Source organism: Triturus cristatus, chromosome 6 (assembly GCF_964204655.1).
Source record: "Triturus cristatus chromosome 6, aTriCri1.1, whole genome shotgun sequence".
In the NCBI taxonomy this organism is placed as follows: Eukaryota; Metazoa; Chordata; class Amphibia; order Caudata; family Salamandridae; genus Triturus; species Triturus cristatus.
This window is the reverse complement of record NC_140589.1, coordinates 1,796,440,224-1,796,464,169: the sequence shown is the minus strand read 5'-3', so window position 1 is coordinate 1,796,464,169 and position 23,946 is coordinate 1,796,440,224. Positions and strand designations below refer to the sequence as shown.

The following is a 23,946-nucleotide window of genomic DNA, read 5'->3' as shown; positions in this document are numbered from 1 at the left end:
GTTGAAACTGCAACAAAGGGAACTAGTCAGTAACAGTCAATTGTGGAGTAAAACACTGTTTCAGCGATAGATAGGCTCAGAAATGTAAGAAAAAGAAAAATTATGAAGGGGGGTGATTGAGAGGTCAAAGCTTATCCACTGAGGGAGGTACATGGAGGAGCCTTGGTGCATGTGCTTTAGAGTCTTGAGCTTTTCACATTTGGAAACCAATTTCCCAAAGCTGAGAGAGAGCCCTGATCTCTGGTACACCTGGTTGACAGGTTTGTGAAGAATTCAAAGGTACTGTGAATATATTTTTTTATTTGTGGGCTGAATGTACGAATGCAGAGTCCCAAGGGATGCGCAAACTCATGCTCCCTCTTCAGTGGTCATGGAAAAGTATCAACTGGTAATTAACTTTTTGAGAACCAAGGTTTTCCCTTTAAGAGATTGGTTGGTTGAAGATCTCGAAGACTGCGTAGGAGTCCAAGTAGTCAGTGCACGCCTATTAAAAGTGGGTTACATAGATGGGTCTCATCAGCGTAGTGGTGTCAAAAATCCCAAGTAAGGAAATCTCAGTAATTTTGTGTCACAGTTTGTTCTCGGTTGCATCCGGACATTACCTCACACATACAGCAGAACGCGATTTGTTGGCAGTCCAAGGCATTAACTGAAATCTTGCAATAAGCAAAGTATTGCAATGATGATTTGGAAGGCAGACAAAGGAGAAAAGCATTTTGGCTCAGATGAAGTAAGAAGGAATGTCAGAGTGCTCCTTACCCAGCAAATTCTAGTATGGTTCTAGTGGTGGTAATGGAATACAGGGAATTGGATATCAAGGTGGTGGTCTGATGATGCAGGGTAGGAATGGTGTCCCATTCAGTAAAGAACGAAAAGTTCCTGTTGACATGAATTTGAGAATGGATATAGCTATGTTGTAGAAATCTATGCAGTGTCATTATTGTAATAAGTTACGCCATTGAAAGTGAGAGTGCCGATCAAATCCAAATTGAATACAGTTTGAAGTCTAAGGGCCAAATATGAATGTTATGCCAGCTCCAAATATGCAAATGCAAAGACCTAATCCTAAAATGCCCCAAGCCCCCTTGATGCAGTATAATCTGAATATTCCGAGGTTTAAAATAAATGTGAGTGCCCGAGCTTAACAGAACCCCTTTCCAACAGTTCCGTGTCTTCGACACTTTCAGAGATTAAGAGTCTCCCCATTCAGCATAACGGTACCAGAGAGGGGAGGAAGAGGGCGTAATTCGCGCAGTCTTGAAGGTAGACCAGTATGGGCTGTATATATAGAAGGAGAGTTGAATGGCCACCACATGTCCTTTTTGAACGAAGTGGTGGTACCCGTTCTACTTTAGGGACAGTGGAAGTCCCAAACATACACCTTTTTGGAAAACAAGTCTAAGTTGTAGGCATTGCTAACAAACAGATAGCGAATGCCATTTCTGTCAAGGTCCCCGTAAAAATAGGCCCCCTTGTGGAGGATCAACAGTTTGTGATATGTGATTCTAGCCTGACAAATTAGTTAGGAAAAGAGCTTTTGTTTAAAGTTAACTGCATGATTTAATACTCAGAAGCCCCCTGTTTTGACTAAAGAGGACTTGCCTTCAGACTTAAAAGGCTTTGTAAATGAGGAAGGCTGGGATTTCTCTAGCAAGGATATTGGCATGGTCAAAAATGCTAAACCATTAAGGATTATGAGTAAACAGAATGCTGAATTTACCTTTGTGTTTTAATCCATGTCGAAGCAGGGCATTTTAAAGGATATTTTAGGGAGTCCCTGTAATTCCCCAATCATGGGGATACAGAAACCAAGCTAGATTATACAGGATTTGCAAAGGATTAATAATATTGTTGTCCCATATAATTCAGCTGAAATACTGTTCAAGATTCCCTGTGAAGCCGAGTGGTTCACAGCCATCAACCAGTGGCAAGATTTGTTTCTCCATTTTATTGCATGAAGACAGCCAGTTCCTCCTTGCATTAAAGTTCCAAAATAAAGTTCTGGCATGGTGCCATATTTTTTTAAGAGTATAAAGAGAGACCCTTAATTTTAAAGCAGATCTTGAAAAAATAATCTAGAGACCCTTAAGCTGCCATGTAACTCAGCGTATTTTTAGCTTTATTGCAATTGTTTATTGAGTTTCAAAGAACAGTGTCACAGCTTTACATCCAATGACATCTGGAACATACAGAGCTTACATATCAGTCTTGTCCAATAGCATAGCCTAGGAATAGGCTGCCACACAAATCCCTGAAGCACATGACCCACGCCATATCCAATAAGTTCAATCCACTTTACCTCGTGCTTTCCATCCCAGTCTGCTTTCCTTGTTCCTCACACACAGGTCAACAAGACTAGAAGGTGCGCCAAATCTGTTAAAATTTTTGTATCTTATTATTAAATCTATGTATTATGTTTTCAATGCTGTAACTTTATATAGGTCTTCTAACCACTGTTTCTGGGATGAAGCTTTCTGAGTTTTGGCCATTGCTAGTGCAGTTGATAACCATCTTTTCACATGGGATATCAGGGTGGGCGGTCCCGAGACATCATGGAGGAGTGCTGTTTGCCCAAGAAATGTCAGGGGATCTCCAAATTTAGTCTCAATGGTAGCCCAAATCTATCGCCAGCATACAAAAATCTTTTGACATTCCTATATGATATGTACATTATCCCCACCCTCCCATATGCAACACCAGCCGGAACTCACCAGACTTAAATTTTGAAGTCCAATGCCATCCGTGGAGAATTTAAGTGACTTTCTTCAAGTCCTCCCAGTTTTTGTCGTCAAATGTGTGGGTGAGTCAGCCTTCCCACCACCTACGTACCCCCCTCGCTGATTCAGAGGAGTAGGCGTAATCCATGAGTAGGGAGTATATCTCCAATATGGTACCTCAAACATTTTCCAGATAGGAATGTGTGTATGTAGTGGAGAGGCTAAAGGGTCATAAGGCGCACTCAGACTCTTGCTTGTGGAGCACTTTTCAGTTGGGTATAGCTACAAGCCTGCAGACGGTAGAACAAAGTCTTCCTGTAATTCTCAAAAGGGCAATTCTCAAAAGGGCTTTAACTCTCCTCCCTTGAACAAGATGTCCAGGGACTTAACATTACATCTCTTCCAGGCTGACCTAACTGATCTCCGACTGCCCCACCTTAAGCTCAGTCTAGTGTCATAATGGAGCGCCTGCATGTAATGTGGTCTAGCCCCTCACCAGTACATTTCCCTTCTCCACGCTGTCTGCAAGGAAGGTATAGTTGGGTGCCACTTTTCAGATCCCATGTAATATGTTGCCAGGTCACCATCCACCCCTGTCAGATGCTGTTCGAAGGGAATCCATAAGGGTGTTTCTCTGAACGTTTTTATCATATAAACTGAGTGGGCTAATTGGTGCGCACACCAGTGACAATTCATATTTGGCAAGCACATTCTCTCCCCCCCCCCCACACACACACAACCCCGCTGTAGAGGCAGCGTATCATTTCTAACTGTGCAGGCAGAGTTTCTGTCCCTTCCTTCCCCACACAAATGTACGTATCGATTTGTCTGTTTGGCGTGTGGGAGTCTTGGTAACCAGCAGAGGCAGCATCCCAAAAATATAATTAAATCTGGGTGCTATACTCATCTTTACTACCTGTGCCTTTCACTATGAGGCCTTTCGACATATGGAAAGGTTGTAGTGTTTCCATCCTAAAAAGCCAGCCGCTGTCCTATCCATTAGGGGGTTGAGTCAGGATTTTTTTCTCCCTTTCCCAGTAGGTGTCTGCACTGGGGCCCCTGCAGTGACACTCTGCCATGTCTGTTGTTGTAGGCCGCTGGCGGCGCTGGCTGATACGAGTGATATTATACACACCCTTTAGGGTTTGCAGCGTAGGAATGAGACCCCTGGCACAGAGCCAACTCCTTCCCAACCCATTCATTGTTTTAAGGCTGCCTGGGATGCTTCAGGCCGCGGTTTGCTACAGGAGTCTCAGCTGGATACCAGCCAGGTACCCGTAACTCAGTTTTTATTCACCATATCAATGACCAACTGGTGGCGTCGACAATGCAAGAGGCGTGCAAGCAAGACACAACTGCCATGTTGAATCATTTGGCTGAAACTGGACATAAGGTGTCTCCAATCAAACTGCAGTGCTGTCAGAAAGAAGTCCTGTATCTAGATCATATTGAGAAAAGTTAACGTACCTCAAAAGAGAATATCTTCAATATTGCAAGTGAACCCTTCCTGTTAGACCCTACAGCATTAGGGTGGCCTACCACAAAAATGTTGCCTACTTGACTCAAATGTTGCTGGATTTAGTTTTTGCGGGCCGTAGGACTTTACCAATGCTATCCAGTGCTAAAGTTCCCCTAAACATGGTTTGATTGGCATATGCCTAATTGGCATATTTAATTTATTTACTTTTAAGTCGCTTGTAAAGAGGTATACCATATACCAGGTTCTGTACATTCAACACTACCAGTGAGCCAGCAGCACTTATTCTGCCACCCATTTAAGCAGCCCTCCAAAACATGTCCCAGGCCTGCCACTGCAGCCGGAATGCAGTGTTTCACTGCCATGTCGACTTGGTATTTAAACCTCCTTGCCAAGCCATACATCACCCCTAAGGTAGGCCATAGGGCAGGGTGCTGTGTAATTGGACAGGTACTTTTAAGTTTTACATGTCCTGGTAGTGAAGAACTCCTGGACTCCTTATTACAGTTAATAAGCTGCAATTCTTAATTGGGAGTAGGCAGATATGTCATGTTTGGTACCTATACACTGCAATGATAAACCCTCTTTAATTGTAAAGTCTGATTTTTCATTAAAATTTTGAAAATGGCACTTTTAGAAAGTTGGCATTTTTCTGCCTTTGTGCCTGCACCCTGTCTGGGGTCACATGACTGGGTGTAACTGGCACTTTGGGAATTCCCACAAGACAGTCGCTCATTAGAGGGATTAGGTGTACCTCAATAGGCCATCTGCGGGCACAAGTGTGGGGGAGATGGGGGGGGGGGGGGGGAAATGTACACAGCCCCACTTGCTTCTGAATAACCGGTGCTCTGCCTTCACACAAACAGCCTAACGACTCTGCATTGTCACTGAAGCCAGCTTAGGGCCAGGACAGGGAAGTCAGGAAATCCCATGCACTTCAAAGAATCTTTCCAGCGGCTTCTCCACCTTCCAGAAGATGAGCACCAGGGTATATAAAAAGGACGTTCAGACCCACTCTTCAGTTCACTAATGGACCTGTGGAAGGACTCTGAGAGGACTGCTTGTTGCTGTGACCTGCTGTGCACTCTGCCAGACTGCTGCTATACCTAGGACTGCTTTGCTGCATGGAGCCTGCATTGAACCCTCAGAGGCCAGCCCTCCCAGGGAGCCCTGCATTTTCACCTACCACTAGGACTATCAGAAGTGTCTCCAAGGGCCGGTTTGCTGACCTGTTCTGAGCCACAGTGACCTAAAAGGCTATGACCATCTTGTACTCGCACCTGGAAATGCCAGAGTCCTCAAACCTCCCCCCCCCCCCCCAAGATGTGTTTCACCAGTCCTGGACCCTTGGTTGTGGTGCTAAAGATGCCTAGATTGCCAATTTCAAAAACTGACGACAAACTTTGGTCAAAAACTGCTCTGAGAATCAGGAGGAGAGCAGGACCAACCTGCCCACATATCTGCCTGAGGTGCATCGCAGGTCGGATTGACTTTGCAGTCCCTCTATGTTCTTCTCCACAGCAGCAAATCCTTTTCAGCAGTCCTTCGCCAAAGGGGTATTCAAAATTGTCGAACTGTCTTCAGCTACAGCCCTCTGCTTCGTCCCATTGGAATTTTTAGCCTTCCATTTTGGCAACTAAATCCGAATGTAGAAATCTTCACAGCGATTTTGACCAAGGGCCATCGGACGACAAGCTTCCTCTTGGGACACCTTTTGCATCCTTTCCCTGCTGAACTTTACCTTCTCAGAAAGTGCTGACCAGGCCCAATCCACTTCTTGTATGGGATTTTTCTTTAGTTGTGTTTTTATTTTATTACTGTTTGTGTGATGCATAAATACTTTACACATAACCTGCAAGTTAAGCCGGACTGCTTCTTGTGCCACTCTACCCAATAGTAAGCACAGGTTAATTTAGTAATTTGTTGTGGTTGACCCTGCAAGGGATTGTGGCTGTTGCTTGACCAGGGGTCACACCCCAGCCAACAAACAATCCAATTTCTCACACTCCCAAAACACAGAGAGAAGTCATGATGTTCCTGGGAATGGTGGGCTACTGAAACTGGCCAAGCCTCTACAGAGGCGGACACACAAAAATAAGTCAGATCTACTACCATGGGATAAATCAGGAATGTGGAATTCCTAGAGCCCGACGCCCAGAACATATTTTTTGGGGTCAAGTGCAACAAATATTCATGTGTATTTTGTGCTTGGGACAAGTAGTCCCAACCCCCTGCAGCACAAATTATTTGGCTGTCAGTTTGCAGTACCACATTATGGATCAGAGAAGGGCATTGTCTGCAGTTAAGGTAATATTTTAGTCCATATGTTAAAGCTGTTCAAACTTGTATTTATGGTTCATTAATTGAAAGCCTTTATTATTAAGGTAAGCGCTCTAAGTAAAGGTTGTACACTAACTGCACTACTGATGGTGGTTCCATTATAAAAAAAAGTGTAAACACGTTTTCAAAGTTTAGCCATAGGATGCTATGTATAATGCTCCAAGAATGCTCTCTGATTTGATGCACATATTTGCCGAAGGTTGAAAACCAGATAGATTCTTTGCTTAAAAATATGAAAGCAGGGAAAAAAACATTTAGCTAAACTACTGTAGAATTTCAGGTACCATTCCCTTGCAGCATCATTTAGCAACACGTTGATGCATGCTAGTATTTCTCAAAAATATTCATAATGCAATATCAGTGTACCAAATTTCAATAGGAACATGGGAAACAAAAATAAACACAAACATTGACAAAACCCAAAATTATTTTTGGTCTCAAAAAGCCCACACTGCCACAGTAGTTACTGGCACTGAACAAAACTACTTTGTGTGCCGATATGCTCCTTGTGAAAGAGCGAGAGTGCGAAGGGGAGGGAGCGAGAGTGTGGTGTGAAGGTGGAGAGAGGGGGAGGGAGAAAGTGTGGTGTGAAGGTGGAGAGAGAGGGAGGGAGAACGTGTGGTGTGAAGGTGGAGAGAGAGGGAGGGAGGGAGAAAGTGTGGTGTGGTGTGAAGGTGGAGAGAGGGGGAGGGGGAGGGAGAAAGTGTGGTGTGAAGGTGGAGAGAGAGAGAGGGAGGGAGAAAGAGTGTGGTGTGAAGGTGGGGAGAGAGGGAGGGAGAAAGAGTGTGGTGTGGTGTGAAGGTGGAGAGAGAGGGAGGGAGAAAGAGTGTGGTGTGAAGGTGGGGAGAGAGGGAGGGAGAAAGAGTGTGGTGTGGTGTGAAGGTGGAGAGAGAGGGAGGGAGGGAGAAAGAGTGGTGTGGTGTGAAGGTGGAGAGAGAGGGAGGGAGAACGTGTGGTGTGAAGGTGGAGAGGGAGGGAGAAAGTGTGGTGTGAAGGTGGAGAGGGAGGGAGAAAGTGTGGTGTGATGTGAAGGTGGAGAGAGAGGGAGGGAGAAAGTGTGGTGTGAAGAGAGGGGGAGAAAGAGTGGGGAGAGGGAGAGAGCGAGGGGGAGAAAGTGTGGTGTGGGGAGAGGGAGAAGGGGAGGGAGAGAGGGAGAGAGAGAGGGGGAGAAACTGTGGTGTGGGGAGAGGGAGAGAACGAGCGAGAGAACGAGCGAGAGAGAGAGCAAGAGAGAGAGCGAGAGAGAGAGCAAGAGAGAGAGCGAGAGAGAGAGCAAGAGAGAGAGCGAGAGAGAGAGCAAGAGAGAGAGCAAGAGAGAGAGCAAGAGAGAGAGCAAGAGAGAGAGCAAGAGAGAGAGCAAGAGAGAGAGCAAGAGAGAGAGCAAGAGAGAGAGCAAGAGAGAGAGCAAGAGAGAGAGCAAGAGAGAGAGCAAGAGAGAGAGCAAGAGAGAGAGCAAGAGAGAGAGCAAGAGAGAGAGCAAGAGAGAGAGCAAGAGAGAGAGCAAGAGAGAGAGCAAGAGAGAGAGCAAGAGAGAGAGCAAGAGAGAGAGCAAGAGAGAGAGCAAGATATATGGATTGATTTAATAAAACACAAAAAGGCCACTGTCCACGCCACACCAAATTAGGGGCCCAATTATTAAAGAAATTCTTAAAAGTGCACCCATGGTATATGTCCTTGCAATAAGTGCAGCTATACGGCTTTCGTGAATTCCCAAGAATTTACAGAAGTAAGACAAGAAATAGTACTCCTAGAAAATATTTGTGAACTGCATTCTAGCATGAGCAAATATGCATGTGTAGATTTGCTCATGCGAAAATCTGTGTTTGAAAGTTCACTTTCCCTCAATCACTCTTTTCTAAACTCTGGAAGAAGATTTAGGTCTGCCATGGTCAGGAGTATATTTCCAACATTTCTCAGTATGGTAAAAGATTAAAGAGGAGAGGTTGAAAACCCTTAAAACATGCAAGTTATTGCACAGATTCAAAAGGGCATTCTAACCGTGGAACTAATGCTTACCTTACCTTCAGCCCCAGTATGTAGATCTACAGAAACGTGGCAACATAAGGGGATTGCAAGTATTCAAGCACTACTATGGTATGAGCCCTGGCATAATCAGCGAGGCTACATCAAAGCTCTTATATAATGATTGCTGCCATAATTTGTCACTGCACTATATGGCACCAAAAGGACAAGTGGATTTAGTTACAGGACAAGTAGATGTATGAAACAACCTGCCTCATGGACAAGTAGAATTTGTATTAAATTCCACACCCCTGTAAATACAGTGAAAAAGCATTCTTGAGGCTGTGAGGAAGTGACTACCACACACTGGCTCTGGGAGTGCCTTGCATTTTGTATTGATCGGAGAGGCAAGGGTGCCCCCTATAAGTAATACCTCAAACCCACGGAAATTCCAAACGTCCAGTAGCCTACTTTTCAGCCACTCTTGACCCAGTAGCCGGAGCATCACTGGGTTGCCTATAGGGAGTGGACACACTTGGTGTTGGCATTCAACAATGTAAGGGAACAGTGTTGGTTACCCTCTCACCGTCATAGTGCCACACTGTTGAGATTCTACGCACCAGCACTCGAACTCAACATAGGACCAGCAGTCTTCTTACCAAGTATCAGCATGTTATTCTTGCTGCAAGAACATTACTTCGCAGAGGTGCTCCTTTCTCAATCCTGCCAAATTGCTAGCATTCCCTACTGTTGATAACAAGCATTTGCAATGCAATAGGTCTCGCAGTTATGCAAGTTTGAGCTATTGGCATTGTAAATGGCTATGCCTTTTATTTTGGTATTGGTTTTGAAAACATAAATACAAGACATTGTTATTTATGACGGCAATAGCTTAAACTCGCGTAAATGCGAGACCTATTGCATTGCGTGCAGCAGTCAAACACAGCAAGGCCAAATCGAGTCTTCAATGCGGCGGTCGATAAACGGTGTAGTGTACGTTAAATTAATCAAACATTTAATTTAGATAACACCAACGTGTATTGTTTACAGCACACTGCTACATAACGACTAAAAGCAAAATCGGTATAAATGAAAAAGATATGGTTCTAGATTCATGGAGACAGTCATCAAATGCATTAATCCAAGTTTAACCAAGTGACAGGGCATGGACATTTAAAGGAGCTTTCCTAATGCCGCAATCACCTACATTTTGATCAGAGAGATCTGATACACCAAGTGCGTATGTATTGGCCTAAATAGTGAATAAAAATGAGGCGTGACCTACATGAAAACAAAGCATCTTCGGATAAGGCGACTGCAGAAGGCAAACTGTATGTAAAGTACAAGCATGCATCCAAACAGTGGCCACACCGTCAGAGTTCTGAGCCAGGCAGCAAAACTACAACGTGAGAAGCAATAAAGGAGCCTGACTGGAAAAGATTAAATAAAGCACCTCAGAGTGGGAGACCGAGCCCTCTTCCTCCTCCTGACAGCTGCTCCCGAAGCGGATTAACCACAACAATAATAACAAACAAGCCGGAAGTCAGGCGCCCTTGCCCGGGACGTGGGCGGGGCCTGCTCCGGCAGGAAGAGAGACGGCGTAAAATGCTAACGCGGGGCTCCCATGCTGAAGGGAGAGCCCCGCGGTGGCGACCGGAGTGGAGCGAAGCCCCGGGTCCCAGGAGGGGGCCCGGGTGAAGACTGCGGCGGACGAGGCTGCCCATGACAGCATGGGGCTCCCGGGAGTGCAGGGAAGCCCCGCAAGAGAAGTGCTGCAGCCGCGAGGAGGAGCCCCCCCCCCCCAGAAGAGCAGCCCGGTGAGTGAAGAAGGGCTGGGAGGTTCCGTGTGGGCTATTGTTGGTGCCTGATCGAGGCACAGCGTCCTTGGCGACAGCAGCGCTTCGCGCTGCGTGGGCTGACATGTGGTCGGAAGGGGGACAGGAGATGTGCACGCCGCGTGGCTGTAAGCGCGTACACCAATTCAAATCCGCTAAGAGCCTGCGCGTGCACATCTCCTGTCCCCCTTCCGAGGCAAGTCAGCAACAATAGATCTCGCCGAAAGCAGCGCTCCGCGCTGCGTTCGCAGGCGAGACCTAAAAACGATGGGGTAGACAATGACTACCTCAATGCGAATTACATTCCAAGATAAGACCCGAAATTCAAGATGCCCCCATTATATGTTGTTTGTTGACGGCTCTTGCTTAAGAGACTAACAAGGCATTCTGAAAGCAGCATATGCTTTTTGCACCATTGAGTGTGTAGTGGAAGTCTTCGGTTTGTTTAATGTAACCACTGCACAGGTGGCTGCACAGGTCACTCTTACTACAGTCTGTTGTGTATCTGGCAATTTAAGAGTCACCATATCTACCGATAGCCAGCACAGGTTTGGTGTGGCCCAAGATTTTGAGCAGGTGGGTCCAAGAAGGGTTTGGCGACCTCCTCTGGCTTCTCTATCAGAAATGGGCACTAGGTTATGGAACTTATTGATGAACTGCAAATTCCATCTGTATTGGCGGTTGTAAAGTGTGCAGCACAAAAAAGACCCAATGGTTTTTAAAACACTGCCAATCACTATGCTGATGAAATGGTCATATTGCGCTTGTGGGTTTTGTACATTCAATGGAAACTTGTTAAACGAATCTGAGCAGAACACCTCTATTAACCTTTTGCTGACTGCTGCTGCTATGTGGGAAGCGGGGAAGAGAATTCAGGAAAAGGCACCAGGAGAGGTGGCTCAAAGCAGGGATGCACTAAGAATGAAGATGAAACCTAGGTCTCTAAAGACAGTCCATCTGTGTTGCCCGACTCAGGCAATACCTACATAGCCCCCTTATTGCACGTTATTTCGATGGTGCTACCCACAGAGGCAGAGATGTGATGGTTTCTTTTTTTCACATATTGGTTTAACCCAATGTTCTGTGTAGTTGCCACCAAGTTATGTCATCGATGTGCCACATTCCAACAGCTAAATGCAGGCAAAAGAACCGCAGTTCTTACAAGACATATAGGGAGATCAGGTGGTCCTTTTATCCGACTGCAGCTCGACATTGTTGAGAGGCTGGCGTATAATGGTGGTGTTTTGTCTATTTCCCCATTGGTTAGAGGCATACCCCACTAGGAGAAATGACAGCCTTACTGTACCCAAACTATTGTTGAGAGAGTAGATTCAGAGGTTTGGAATCACGGTTTCTCTTGAATCAGATTGTGGAATTTGCATTAAGAATGAGGTGTTAAAATTGCTGTATGCAGCTTTACAGGTGGATCAGAGGTTCCAATGCAGTTAGAGACCATAGACTTTGGGTATTGTGGAGCAGATAAACAGGAAACTGAAATCCCGTTTTTCTAGGGTGTGTGCATCCACGTTGCTAAAGTGGCCCTATGCCCTTCCATTGGTGTGGATGACTAAGAAGCATTCCGGATCGGAAAACAGGCACAGCAAGAAAAACACATGGCTTATGGGCAGAACCATGAGTCTTCCTGCTGTCTGCTGTGCCTGTGAATGCACTTGTAAATATAACAATGACAGGGTTCTGGACTACTGCAAAGGCTTGGCTGATGTGGTAACTCCCGTCACAAGGCAACAGCAGTGCCATGACCTCAGACCTGGTGACGGGGTCTTGGTGAGGAAGCACGGGGCGAAAGTCGTTCCTGGATGCCTGATGGCATGGCCCTTATCAAGTCATTTTGGTCACGAACACTGCTGTGAGGCCTTTAGTGTTGGATTCATGTCTCGCACATTAAGACAGTGAGACAAGCTGGTGAAGAAGTGGTGACAACGACGACTAATTTGCAAAGTCAAACTCAAGGGGGAAAAATGAGTGTAAAGAGCAAGAAGAAGGGTGTGTTGAGTGTCTCAAAGCCAATCCGAGATAAGTGTAGAGCCTGTGGTGAATGAGCCAAGAGTGGCTGCAGTTAACCAAAATGAAGAAATTGTACACACAGACTATAAGCCTAAGAAGGGACACGCAGTTTGCTCAGAGAGGGGTCCAGAAATGACAAGTAGCCAAAGAAGGGTGAGAGATTGAGAGCTACCGTCTGAAGAACTTCCACAAAGAGACAGAAATGTGAGCAAAGAAACGTCGAACAGCCAGTAGTCAGAAGATCAAAGAGAACATGGGTGCCTTGTCAAAGGTACTCTGCTCTTGAATGGACATACTTTGCTGAGTGTGACACTGACTTCAGGACACAAGACAAACTCAACTAAACTTTTTTTTAAAACCTCCTTGATCTGAGCTCCCACAGTGAACATTGATTGACTTTTGTTTTGACTGAGCTAAACTCAACTGATGGTCTCAGACGATTGAGCTCTCATACTGAATGTGAGATGACCTTTAAGCCCGAGACTCCAGTAGAAGAGTAAGGTTGTTATTTTAGAAGAAGCTGACGTGGCGTAAGGGATCACATCTGAAGTAACTGACTGACGCATTAATCATTAATTATTCGAAAGTTTGCCGGTATTAATAAGTAGAGGCAGTAAGTAGAAGTGTTCATTTTATGCTATTTTTTTTAGTTTTGTCATTTCCTTTTTGAGTCAAAAAAAAACCATGGAGATTCTTTAATCGAATCAACGTAGAGTACTAGTGAGTGTAGTATCAATGATATTTGTTATTTTTTTGATCATCTTAAGAATAAGTCTGACTTCTTCTGCAAAGGATGTTACTATCTGAGCTAAATCTAAACAGAAGAGAAGCATAGATATGATTTGCAGGCTTTACACAGAAATTGTTTTGAGGGAAACTTCATACAAAAGTCTAGTTTAAATGATGTAAAAGAGCAGCATAAGTTTAATTTAGAGCACTCGCATATGAAAGGCTGCAAGGGTAATTTGTCAGAAAACCTTTGATTCTAGTTGTTGCATGGTTATTCACAAATAATAGATACAAAAGGGTGTGTACTTATTTGCCAACGTCTGCACGTGGTGGTATGAACTATCACCATGTTTACTAACTTACCCCCAAACCTGTAGTATTATCTATCATTACTTAGTTTAATGAACAATGTAGTTTAGGGTATTGTTGGACTTGGTCCTTTTTGCCTTCACTCCTCCAGGTTTCTGGAAATCATTTTTGTTGACATTAGGGCTCTGTGCACTTTACCACTGCTAACGAGTGTTAAGGTGCTTGTGCTATCCCCTGAAAACATTACATTTACTAAGTGCTAGCCTTTGATTGGGAGCAGGTAGAATGTCATGTTGGGACTCAAATTAATTGTAATTTTAAATCCTATTTAACCCCTTCGCCGCGGCGCAAATTCTGCTGCCGTGCCGGGGGGGGGGGGGGGGGGGGGGGGGGGAGGTGGTGGTGTGGGGTGAGCGCCTCGCCGCCATGCTCCTGACGGAACCACGCCGTCAGAATCACTGGCGAGCTGTGCTCATGACGGCGTGGTTCCGTCACGACTCCGCCCACTCTTCATTTCGCCCGCGGAGCGGCTGCAGCATGACGGAACCACGCCGTCATCAGCACACGCCGCCCGTGGCTCATGACGGCGTGGTTCCGTCATGCGCACGCAAGGGGTTAATCCTGAAGTCAGATTTTAGATTACAATTTTGAAAATGCCACTTTTAGAAAGTGAATTTAGGCCCAGATCTTTGGGTGAATGTATGACACTGTTCTGCATTCTGTCCATCAATTGTTCTTTTTGCATTGGTCACCCCGAGTGGGACGGGTAAGCCCAGAAGTTGGTCCGGTGCTCAACATGCCACTGGAGTCAAGCTATCCTGGCTGATGCGGGGTGAAACCCTGAAACCGGTCCTAGGATGCTTGTTTCCAGTCCAGGGAGGACCTCGCTTGGCAGTTCGGGCTGGACTGTTCCCATTGGGCGCAGGGTCAAGACATATTTGCAAATGGCTGGGTTTAAACTGGAATGGCATGGGGAGCAAAACAATGATGGATTTAGGCCCAAGTCTCTGTACTGGAGTGAATGTATGACATTGTTCTGAATTCGGTCCATCAACTGTTCTCTTTACTTTTAGAAAGTTGCCCTAAATTTTCCAAGGCCTTCTACAAGTTTCCAGTCTTAATTTCTACCCCATCAGGAATGCGGATTGGCCCCAAACAGTGAAAAATAGGACCGGAGCGTAGTTGGGAGAGGGCGAACCTGCCAGGATGGAAGGGGCAGAACTGTTCCCTGCATCTATTTGCATTTCAAAGGGTTGCATCCGGCACCCTGGCAAAGAAATCTGCCACCTGCCTATTATCACTCTAGACCACTTGGAGCCTGGCAGGGGTTAAAAGAGGAAGGAAGGAACTTTCCAGAAGCAAAGATGGGCTAGAAAGTTCCCAAACTTCAAACGATGGCAAAGGTGGCCCCAGGTAAATTGGACCTCCTGGGCAACTCATCAGTACACTTGTGGACCTGTGGACATTACAGAAGACGACTGCCTTGTTCCCCAGGGTAGTACCCAGCTGCATGAGGCCTGCCTTGTTCTTCATAGAACTGCCTTGCTGCTTGAGGTCTACCCTGCTCTCCGAGAAGGTGGTCTGGACCTGCTCCCTTCATCCCAGGTTAACCTGACTGACAACATGGGTCAGTTAGCGGACCGGTTCAGGGATAAAAAAAACAAACTTCGGGGGCCTCCAGGCAACTGCTCATCTGACCTGCTTTACCTAGTCCTGCATATGCACTGATGGCCTCTCCGGGAGTGAGTTTCTGATCACCAAAAGGTGCCTCTCCAGGTCTTGGACGCTTGGCTGGCATCAGTTGAGCTCTGTGTGAGAATGTGCCATCTTTCTTGCATGGTATGCCCCCACTTTTTGCTGAATTGCTGATGTACTTTGACTGAGTGTGCCCTGGGCTCCTGTCAATCAGGTACCCAGGGCCTGTGTTCCTTCCCTAAAACTGCATGACAACCTACACCCAATTGGCATATCTGGCCACATGGCAGCCCCTGGTAAATGGTACCCAGGGCCTTGTGACCAGAGAAGGCCCCCAAGGGCTGCAGCGCTTATTGTGCCACCATTAGAGGCCCTGTACCCTGACACACACACACTGCCTTTGCAGGCGGAGTGTCTTGGTGCAGAACTAAACAGAGTCGACATGGCACACATCCCTGTGTGCCATGCCCACAACACACACTGCCCTGGCATACCTCAGTCACCCCTCTAGCTGGGTGCCCTATGCCAGTGGTGTGGGCACAGGTGCATGAGCCCTGTGCCCCTACAGTACCCAGATCCATTCCTGCTGCCATTAAGAGTATATGGTGCTGGGAGGTCGTCAACACGAACTCCACAGCACCAGGATGGCTACACTGAAGACTGAAGTTTGGTATCAAACTTCTCAGCACAGTAAACCCACACTGATGCCAGTGTGGGATTTACTGTAAGATGCACGACAGAGGGCAACTTAGAGTTACCCCCTGAACCTAACCTACAATCCACATCTTGTCTGAGGGGCTGCCACACAGCAGACATGTTGCTGGACCCCTGGGTAGAGAGCCATTAGCTCTCTTGGGCCTGCAACAGTGCACATCCTGGGCGAGGTGCTAGGTCTCCTCCCCCAGGATGGGCAGGCCACCTTTGTGAGCTTCTCCAGGCCACTTGCTGTACTCAGCAACTGGCCCCTACTGGTTCTGACTCCCACCCTGGCGGAAAGACTTGCGGGAAACCCCAAGGAAGGAAAGGGGGTGTGCCAGCCTCTGCCAACCCCACCCCTCAGGTGGGGGGAGGCAAGGTGAAGCACATCTCCGGGTTCTCGCCATCTTGAAGATGGGGAGCCCTGCCCAATCAGGACTAGGCTACTGCCTCCCTCCCACAGGAGTGGCAGGCTAGAGGGTGTACCCACCCCAGGGAAGGGACCCATTGGTCCCTGTCCTTTACCTACCTGTAATGTTCCTAAATTTAGTATTTAGGGGCATCCTGAACCTTCCTTCCTCAGATCCAGAATCCAAAACAAGAAAGAAGATCATGAAACAAGAAGACCTGCCGTGCAGCTGCTAACAAGAGGAATACACCAACTGATTTGGCCCCAGCCCTACCGGCCTGTCGACCCTCGAACCTGCTCCTGCTAAACCCCGGTGTCTCCAGTGGTCAGCAACCTCAAAAACCCCAGAGGACCCGACTGCCTTGTGACGCTAAGTAAACTGGGACTCCCACGAGCAGTGGTACTGCTCAAAGCAAGTAACAAGCCCCTGGCATCAGCCTGGAACCGTGACTCCTGCACACACTGCACCACCAAACCTGGCCTGTGCCAGAGTGGACAAAGACTATGAGGACGTTCCCCCCCCGGCGACTGTGACCCCGAATCCAGCACCCAAGGACCCATCTCGACACTCCTGACGCCTGCAGCCTCAGAACCAGGGACCCCCTCCAACCGCGACCAGCCGAGGGTAAGATTTCCCGACACCAAAAGGCACCCCTGCACCCGGCGCCCTGTGCCAAACTCTTGGGTGCCTACCTATCCTCCAATTACCCAACTTACCTCTCGAAGTGGTGGTCGCACATGAAGAATCTTCGCCCCCGAGCTTGCAGCCTTTGTTCGTCCTTGAGCTCCTCAATTGAAATCCATTGAGCGCCCGACGGCTCGAAAGCACCCTGCACCCAGCCACCCGAGTGCCCCTGGCAGTGCAACCTCTACTCTAATCTACTTCCCCACTTGCCCCGAGTAAGTGACCAGAAGCCCAGCTCCCACAGCCGCGTGGCCTGCTAGCCAGCAGCCACCAACAAAAGGCCCCCTGCCTCCCATAGGATAACATTGGGCCTAACTCACTCTGCACCCGGCTGCCCCTGTGCCGCTGAGGGTGTAACAACTGTACCTACCTGACCCTGAGAGACCCCCGAGTCTATGCCCAGAACCTTAACTCTACCAGTCGAGTACTTACCCAAAAGCCGATAACTCACTTTTCTTCTATAGGGTAACATTGACTGGTTTCACTTGGAAATTCTTCTAAGTGTTGAGTTTTGAAACTTTAAAATGTTAACCTAAAATCAGCCGAATTACGAAAACGAATTTACTCATCAGGAGAGATCCCAGTGCTGGATCTTGGTGCCCAGCACTGACCCTGCAAAGTAATTACAACCGTACTTACCGCTAACTTGATTTTCCTCCGTAGGATAACATTGTCTGTTTTTTGCCAGAAATTCTTCTGTGTCGATTTTGCAAACTTACAAATATTCGTTAAAAATCGCCTGTATAACAAAAACGCATTCTTTCAACTGTTTACAGGAGATGCACCCGTGCTGGATACAGGATCCAACACTAAGTAAGAAAAAGTAACGATAACCCTACTTACCTGCTAAGTGAATTTCCCCCCCATGGATAACATTGGTGATTCTATGAGAAAAAGTTTCTAAGTGTCAACTTTTAAAAATACAATAATATTCCTTAAAAATCACAACTGTAACAAAAAAGTTTTTACTCAACTGTTTACAGGAGATGTCCCAGGATTGAATCTAGGATCTAGTCCTGTGGAAAGAAGAGTAATCCAAAAAGTAATCAATTGCATTTAACCAGAAATTCCCATTGAGCTCAATGTATAATTGTGTTTGAAATGGTGTTGCCTATTGCAACAACTGTAACTATTGCATTCAAAAGTCTATTGCCCATCAAAAGTATTTATCTAAAAGCATCTCATTCTGAGAAAGTATATTTTGATACGTATTGTTGGTTCTAAACTAAAACAAGCATATATTTTTATATACAAACCATTGGCCTAGAGTTCAGTTCTTGAGTGTGTGAGACCATTTGCTGACTGTGTACAACAAATGCTTTACACTGTCCTCGGATACTGCCTTACTGCTCGACCAAGCTACCAATTTAGTGAGTACGGTTATATCTAACTTTAGCCTCTGCCAAACCTCTGGGGACGGTGGACTCTGTGCACACTGTACATATTTGGGAACAGTATATACAAAGCCACTTTCTTACACTCTGCCAATGAAAACCTGAAGTTGTGAACTCAGCGTGCCACACTTTGAGAAGATAACTTTTTCAGCAAGACTAACCTCGGCCCTGTATCCAGCCTACACTCCATCGCTACAGCCTGAACTTGGGATTTTGTCCCGATCTGGCGCAACCAAATACCCACAGTTAGTGCTTTCTGGCACTATTTGTTTATTGAAAAATTAAAAAATACATATTTCGAGTCTACTGATTGGATTTATGCCTATCCTGCAGTTACAGCTAGAAAGGAAATGGGATTCGTTTTGGGTGGTATTACTGCTGTGTTACTAAAAAAGAAAAAAAATTGTAAGATGAACAGGATTTCATGGAAGAATTGGAGCCAAATAAGGAACAGGTTGCAAATGATTCAGCAAATTTTAAGGCTACTATTTGGGAAAATAAGAACAGGAATGAATAGATGCAAGCATTCTTATTAGATTGATTCTGAATATGGAAAAGGAAGGGAAGATTTGTTTTATAAGATCGAAACAATGGGTTAAGAAAGCACTAGAGGTAGGATGGGGTGTGTGTATAGGAGTAGAGGCTAAAAATGAATGTTACGGCTGGAAGTGACCCATGTGATCCCTGGAATGTATTATATAGGTGAGAAATGCATATTTTAAGTTGCCCTCTAGTGGGTAGTTTTTATTTGGGGTTAGAGTTCCCAAAAGTAGATCATGTAGATGCATTAGAAGACCAGAGTAAAGCCACTCATGGGCGATCTGTTTGCAGTATGTCAGAATTAGTGGGTGATATTTTAGTGTTTTAATTCCTTCGGTCGGTCTGAATTCAATTCTCCTGGCGACTGGGAGCCAATGGAGTCGTTTGAGATGCAGAGAGATGTGGTGGCGCAGTGGAACCTTGTGGACAAGCTTCGCAGCCACATTCTGCACTATTTGCAGCCTTCTGATCAGACACCTGGGCAAGCCCAGGTAGAGGCAGTTACCGTAGTCGAGGTGAGAGGTCACAAGGGCATGAACCGAGGTTCTTCGGCTATCAACTGGCAGGAAGTCAAGGAATTTTCTGATGGTTCTCATCTTTCCAAAACAGGCAGCCCAGAGTTGACGGACTTGGGCTGAAAGGGTCAGGTCTTTGTCCCACCCGACACCATTGATAGCAACGAGAGCCATGGTTCTTCAAAATAGATTAGCTTTAGATACTGTGCTAGCAAAAGAGGCCAATGTTTGTAAAAAGCTACGTGTCCAACAATGTTGCACTTATGTGCCAGATAAGCTTAAGTAGATTAACAAGTATGTGAAGAATATTACAAGCATATCTAAAGACTTGAAGAAGTTAGCAGAGGAAGGTGCTTGGGAAAGGATTTCTGCTATCGGTAGCTGGTTTGGTGGAGTGGCTAGTGGACTTTTAGGTGCTATATTAAGGCCTATATTGATTATTGGAGTTTGTGTGATTGGTTTGTTCTTGATGATAAAGTCATTCAAGTTGATGAAAGGGGAAATTAATAGAAAAGAGGGAAAGAAATCAGCGGATGGTAAGGGATTGCATAAAAAAAGAGGGAAGAAAGAATTGGAAGACAGACCGTGTTAGGTCTATGATGAGTTGAAGGAAATTAACCATAGGCAAATGGTTTCTGAATTGGCATACTGAAAAATGGTTGAGGTTTTATGTGATGGTTCTACGAGCCATAAGAGGGGAAATTGATGATTGTCATCATTTATTTGTGCAAGTTAACTTGCAACATGCTTAACCATTACTTATATGTGTGCACACATTATTTTACTTTAAGATTTAGTGAAAAAAGTGATTTATATGTATGACTTACTATATTTGGAATATATGCATCTTAAGATTGACACAGTAGTCCCAAGTGCCACACTTCATTTTAAAGCCAATGTTGTATTTTTGCTAGGTGTGCATAACTTGGTTTCAGTTTCAGGCACCAAAGTCTCATGTTCTAATTTACAATTTTTTTTTTTTAGCTTGTTGTGTGAAGATCATGTTTGTTACAACTAACTGGTTGGAGGAGGATTCTCAGCCCCTTACAGGATGGGAGACAGAGGAGGTGGATACTCCTTTGCAAGATATTGTGAAGGCTGTGATGATGGAGGAATATTGCACTGTATTATCCGTGAGAAAGAGGCAACAGCCGGAACACTGATTTTTGTATGAGGTGAGAACCTGTGAAATGTACCTTTTAGATTTAAGGTCATGTTTTAACTGTGCGAAACAGAGTTAGTCAGAACTTGCCCATGTCCATCTTTGCAAGTGGACGTCCCTTTCTCTATCTTGAGACCCAATGATCTCTATATTTCTGCGCAGAAACTTACTTTCTAGAGCAAGTACATGTCTGCCCTTTTTGACCGCAACCTTCATTTGGTTCTTCTTTCTAGGCTATATTTGCTGACACCCGCAGCGTCAGAATTTTCTGATTTACCCACAAAATTAGATTAGCATTAAGAGTGTTTGCCTTTATGGGAACAGAATTTGATCTTACTTTGCACATACTGTCTATATTATTATTATTATTAGGGTTATTTGTAATGCGCATGAATCATCCCTGAGGGGATATCTTGGCGCAGCAGAGAGAAACGTCGGCAGTGGACTTTGATACTAAAACAGTTCGGTTTTCAATAGTTTCCTAAAGTTACAAAACAGTACATTCTTGTATGTGAATGGGAAGTCTGTTCCAATGATAGGGTGCTACAAATGGGATGCTCGGCCTTTTCTTGATTCGTGGGACAGTGAGCAGAGACTTGTTCATAGATCTTAGAGACCCTACTGGTCGATAGGGAATGAGTTTCTCCATCAGATAGCTATGTCCCTTTCCATTAAGCGCTTTGTGCACTAGGCAGCAGATTTTGAAAGAAATTCTTTAGTAACGCGACTTGCATTTGCTAAATTGAATTGCCTGGATTATATGCATACATGCTATATTCAGGTAAGTATTGATTGTACTTAACTAATTCGATTTGAAATTGCCATTTTTAATAAACCCTCAAGATTCTCAAATGTACGTTTTTCTCTGTTATTCCTGTATGGCAAATTCTGCTTCTCTGTCATGGATATTGCTTAACTTATGATTTTAGCCTCAGTTCAAGATAAAGGTCCATCCTAGTGGAGTTAGAGTTTGAGCTTGAGCGGTGCAAACATCATCTTCATCTCAGTAGACACTATTTGAACAGCATACACAAAGGAGCCACAATGATAAATAGAGCATGCCAAGATAATATTTTGCTGTGGGGAGAATTGAAACCGTGAATTTTGTGGAGCGCCTTTCTAATCCCAATTGACTAGAGGTACACTGCAGCACAGTCAAGTTATTAAAAACACTGAGCAGCAGAGAAAAATGTACAGGGACTCTTGCCTTTTCGAAGCACATGTGAGCAGCCAAAATTACACCACTCACTATGCTTCACAAGCCAAATATACAATTCCCGTCTGTTTGACCTTGAAATTGGTAAAATAACCAACAGCTTAAGGGGCTCATGCACTGCCTACACAATGTATGCTGTCCTGTGGTTATACCTATAACGTGAATGACAAGTAACCGATGGCTGAAAGGAGAATACCCTTTTGCCCCTTTCTGTACAGATGTACTGTGAATACATGTACATATTACTTCAGTTTTGCCATGAAAGGTGTGAACGCCATTATGTCAAACCAAAATACAATGAATAAAAAAAACTAAAAAATGTCGTGCACAGAAAGTAAAAAGATTAAAATGTGGTAGCAAAAATGTTCCAAAAAATGAATTCAAACAGGCATGGGGTTTTTATTTTTACATGGGGATAGGAAATTGAATGTTGCCAATGACCTCAAAATCAATGAAATGCAAAAAGAATGAAAATTAGGGAGAAAAAAATGTCTAAGTTAAAGAGCGGACTCATCTAGTTGCTCCTTGTGTTTGGATACAAGCTGGGCGTTTGCTAAGCAGAAAGCGAAGTTCACATTTAAAAAATGAGAGGGATGGAAAATGCCCACAATGACCAGCCAGGAGTCGATCTCAACAGAGATTAAGGATGCTGGGCAATGCTTGCAAGAAACCTTGAAGTACAAACATGTAATCAAAAAAGATCTGAGAACGACAGTATCACAAAATAAGGCCAAATAGGTCAACGTTAAAACTGCCTATAAGCTGCAAATGTCATCTTAATTGCTATACAACTATGAATTTAAAGTTTCATTTAAAGTTTTGTTATCTGGCAGATCACTGTTGGGAACCAACAGGCTGCACCGTGGCACTTCGAATCTCACGCCTATTTCTGTACAATATATTACTTCTTCGCAGGCCCAAACGAGTCACATACATACCTGGAGGACAGACTATACATCTATAGACTTAGAATACACATGTCTGATAACGCGTACCACCCAGTTTCAGTCCAGTGATCAGACATCATGCCAGCACAGACCCATAGCAATGCCGCTGCACTGAAGGCAAAGGGCAATTTTATACAGAGCAACTTAACAGTCTTGACTTCCAAGTCTCACACCTAACGTTAGATGGAGAACAGGCTGGACATTTCGAACATGTGTCAACTAACATTTTCACTTGAACGCTATGAAAATCATCAGTAAGAGTATATTTCTTGATTGTGTGATGAGATACATACTTTACAAAAAAAACTGAAAAGGACACAGGGCTCAACAAGACCTCAAAGCACCACAATTTGATATATTATAAAAAATACTGGTACTTCTGAATACTTTATTAACGTTTATCGTGAGGATAAATGCCAAAATAAAACCTCCAAGCTGTCATTCTACAGTGAAATGCCACACATTTCCAAACAGTTGCTAATGACAAATTACCCAATCAGAAAGCTAATTTAGCCAAAAATGAATCTAAATGGAGACCAATTATATTGGTAGGGCTCCCAGTTTTCACAGATTTTTTACAGATGAATAAAGACAGAAAACAATGTGCTTCCTGTCTGCATTTATTTTTAAAAATGAAAAAAATACAGAAAATTGGGCTTCTTGCTCGTGCCTTTCCATACTGTCTTTCACTAATTCTAGGCCAACAGCTAAACACATAGATGGCATGGGAAGTTAAATAACGATATTTGTCAACATCCATTTGTAGTATAATGCCAATATTTACCTGTGGGTGTATTGTATTGTGGTTATATTTGGCTGCCTCATTTTCTAAAACACGACAGGCGTCCAAGTATGAGCACATATTTATTAGTTAAATGTGGAAATTCCGGCTGCCCGTCGGGCGGGGGAGGAGTTGGTAGTACCCCTGACTAATAAGGAATGAAGCGCGACCTACGAATTGGTGAAATGGGTTACATGCAATACTAGTGCACGTCAATTATGTGCATCGCACATATTCATATTTAACACCAGTTAAACTAAGTCGGCTGTATAGAAAGAGGAGTGCAGATTGTCCCGGATGTGGGGGAAGAGGGTGCTTCCTTCCTACATATGGTTTGGGTATGCTGCAGGCCTATTGCACAACAGTGATTACACAGCTGCAAACGATGACAGCAAAGGCAGTTGAGGAATCGCCTCAGGTGTGTCTATTGTTAAACGACCTAGAGGGGGTAAAATGTACTGGAAGTTCCTACAGTTAGCTTTAGCACTCACTAAGAGAAGGGCGACCATAGG

At 44.8% G+C, this 23,946-nt stretch overlaps 1 protein-coding gene across 2 annotated transcripts in view; it reads right to left on the bottom strand.

Annotated features, from left to right (window-relative positions):
- Positions 1-23,946, bottom strand: part of PBK (PDZ binding kinase) — a 180,372-nt gene that overhangs the window by 70,075 nt on the left and 86,351 nt on the right. Inside the window, exon 5 of one of the 2 annotated variants that reach the window (XM_085613123.1) lies at positions 17,854-17,895. The exons of the other annotated variant lie outside the window; for it this stretch is intronic. Within the exon in view, the coding sequence (XP_085469249.1) occupies positions 17,854-17,895 (42 nt within the window). The remainder of the gene's footprint in view (positions 1-17,853; positions 17,896-23,946) is intronic. 2 annotated transcript variants of the gene reach the window in all.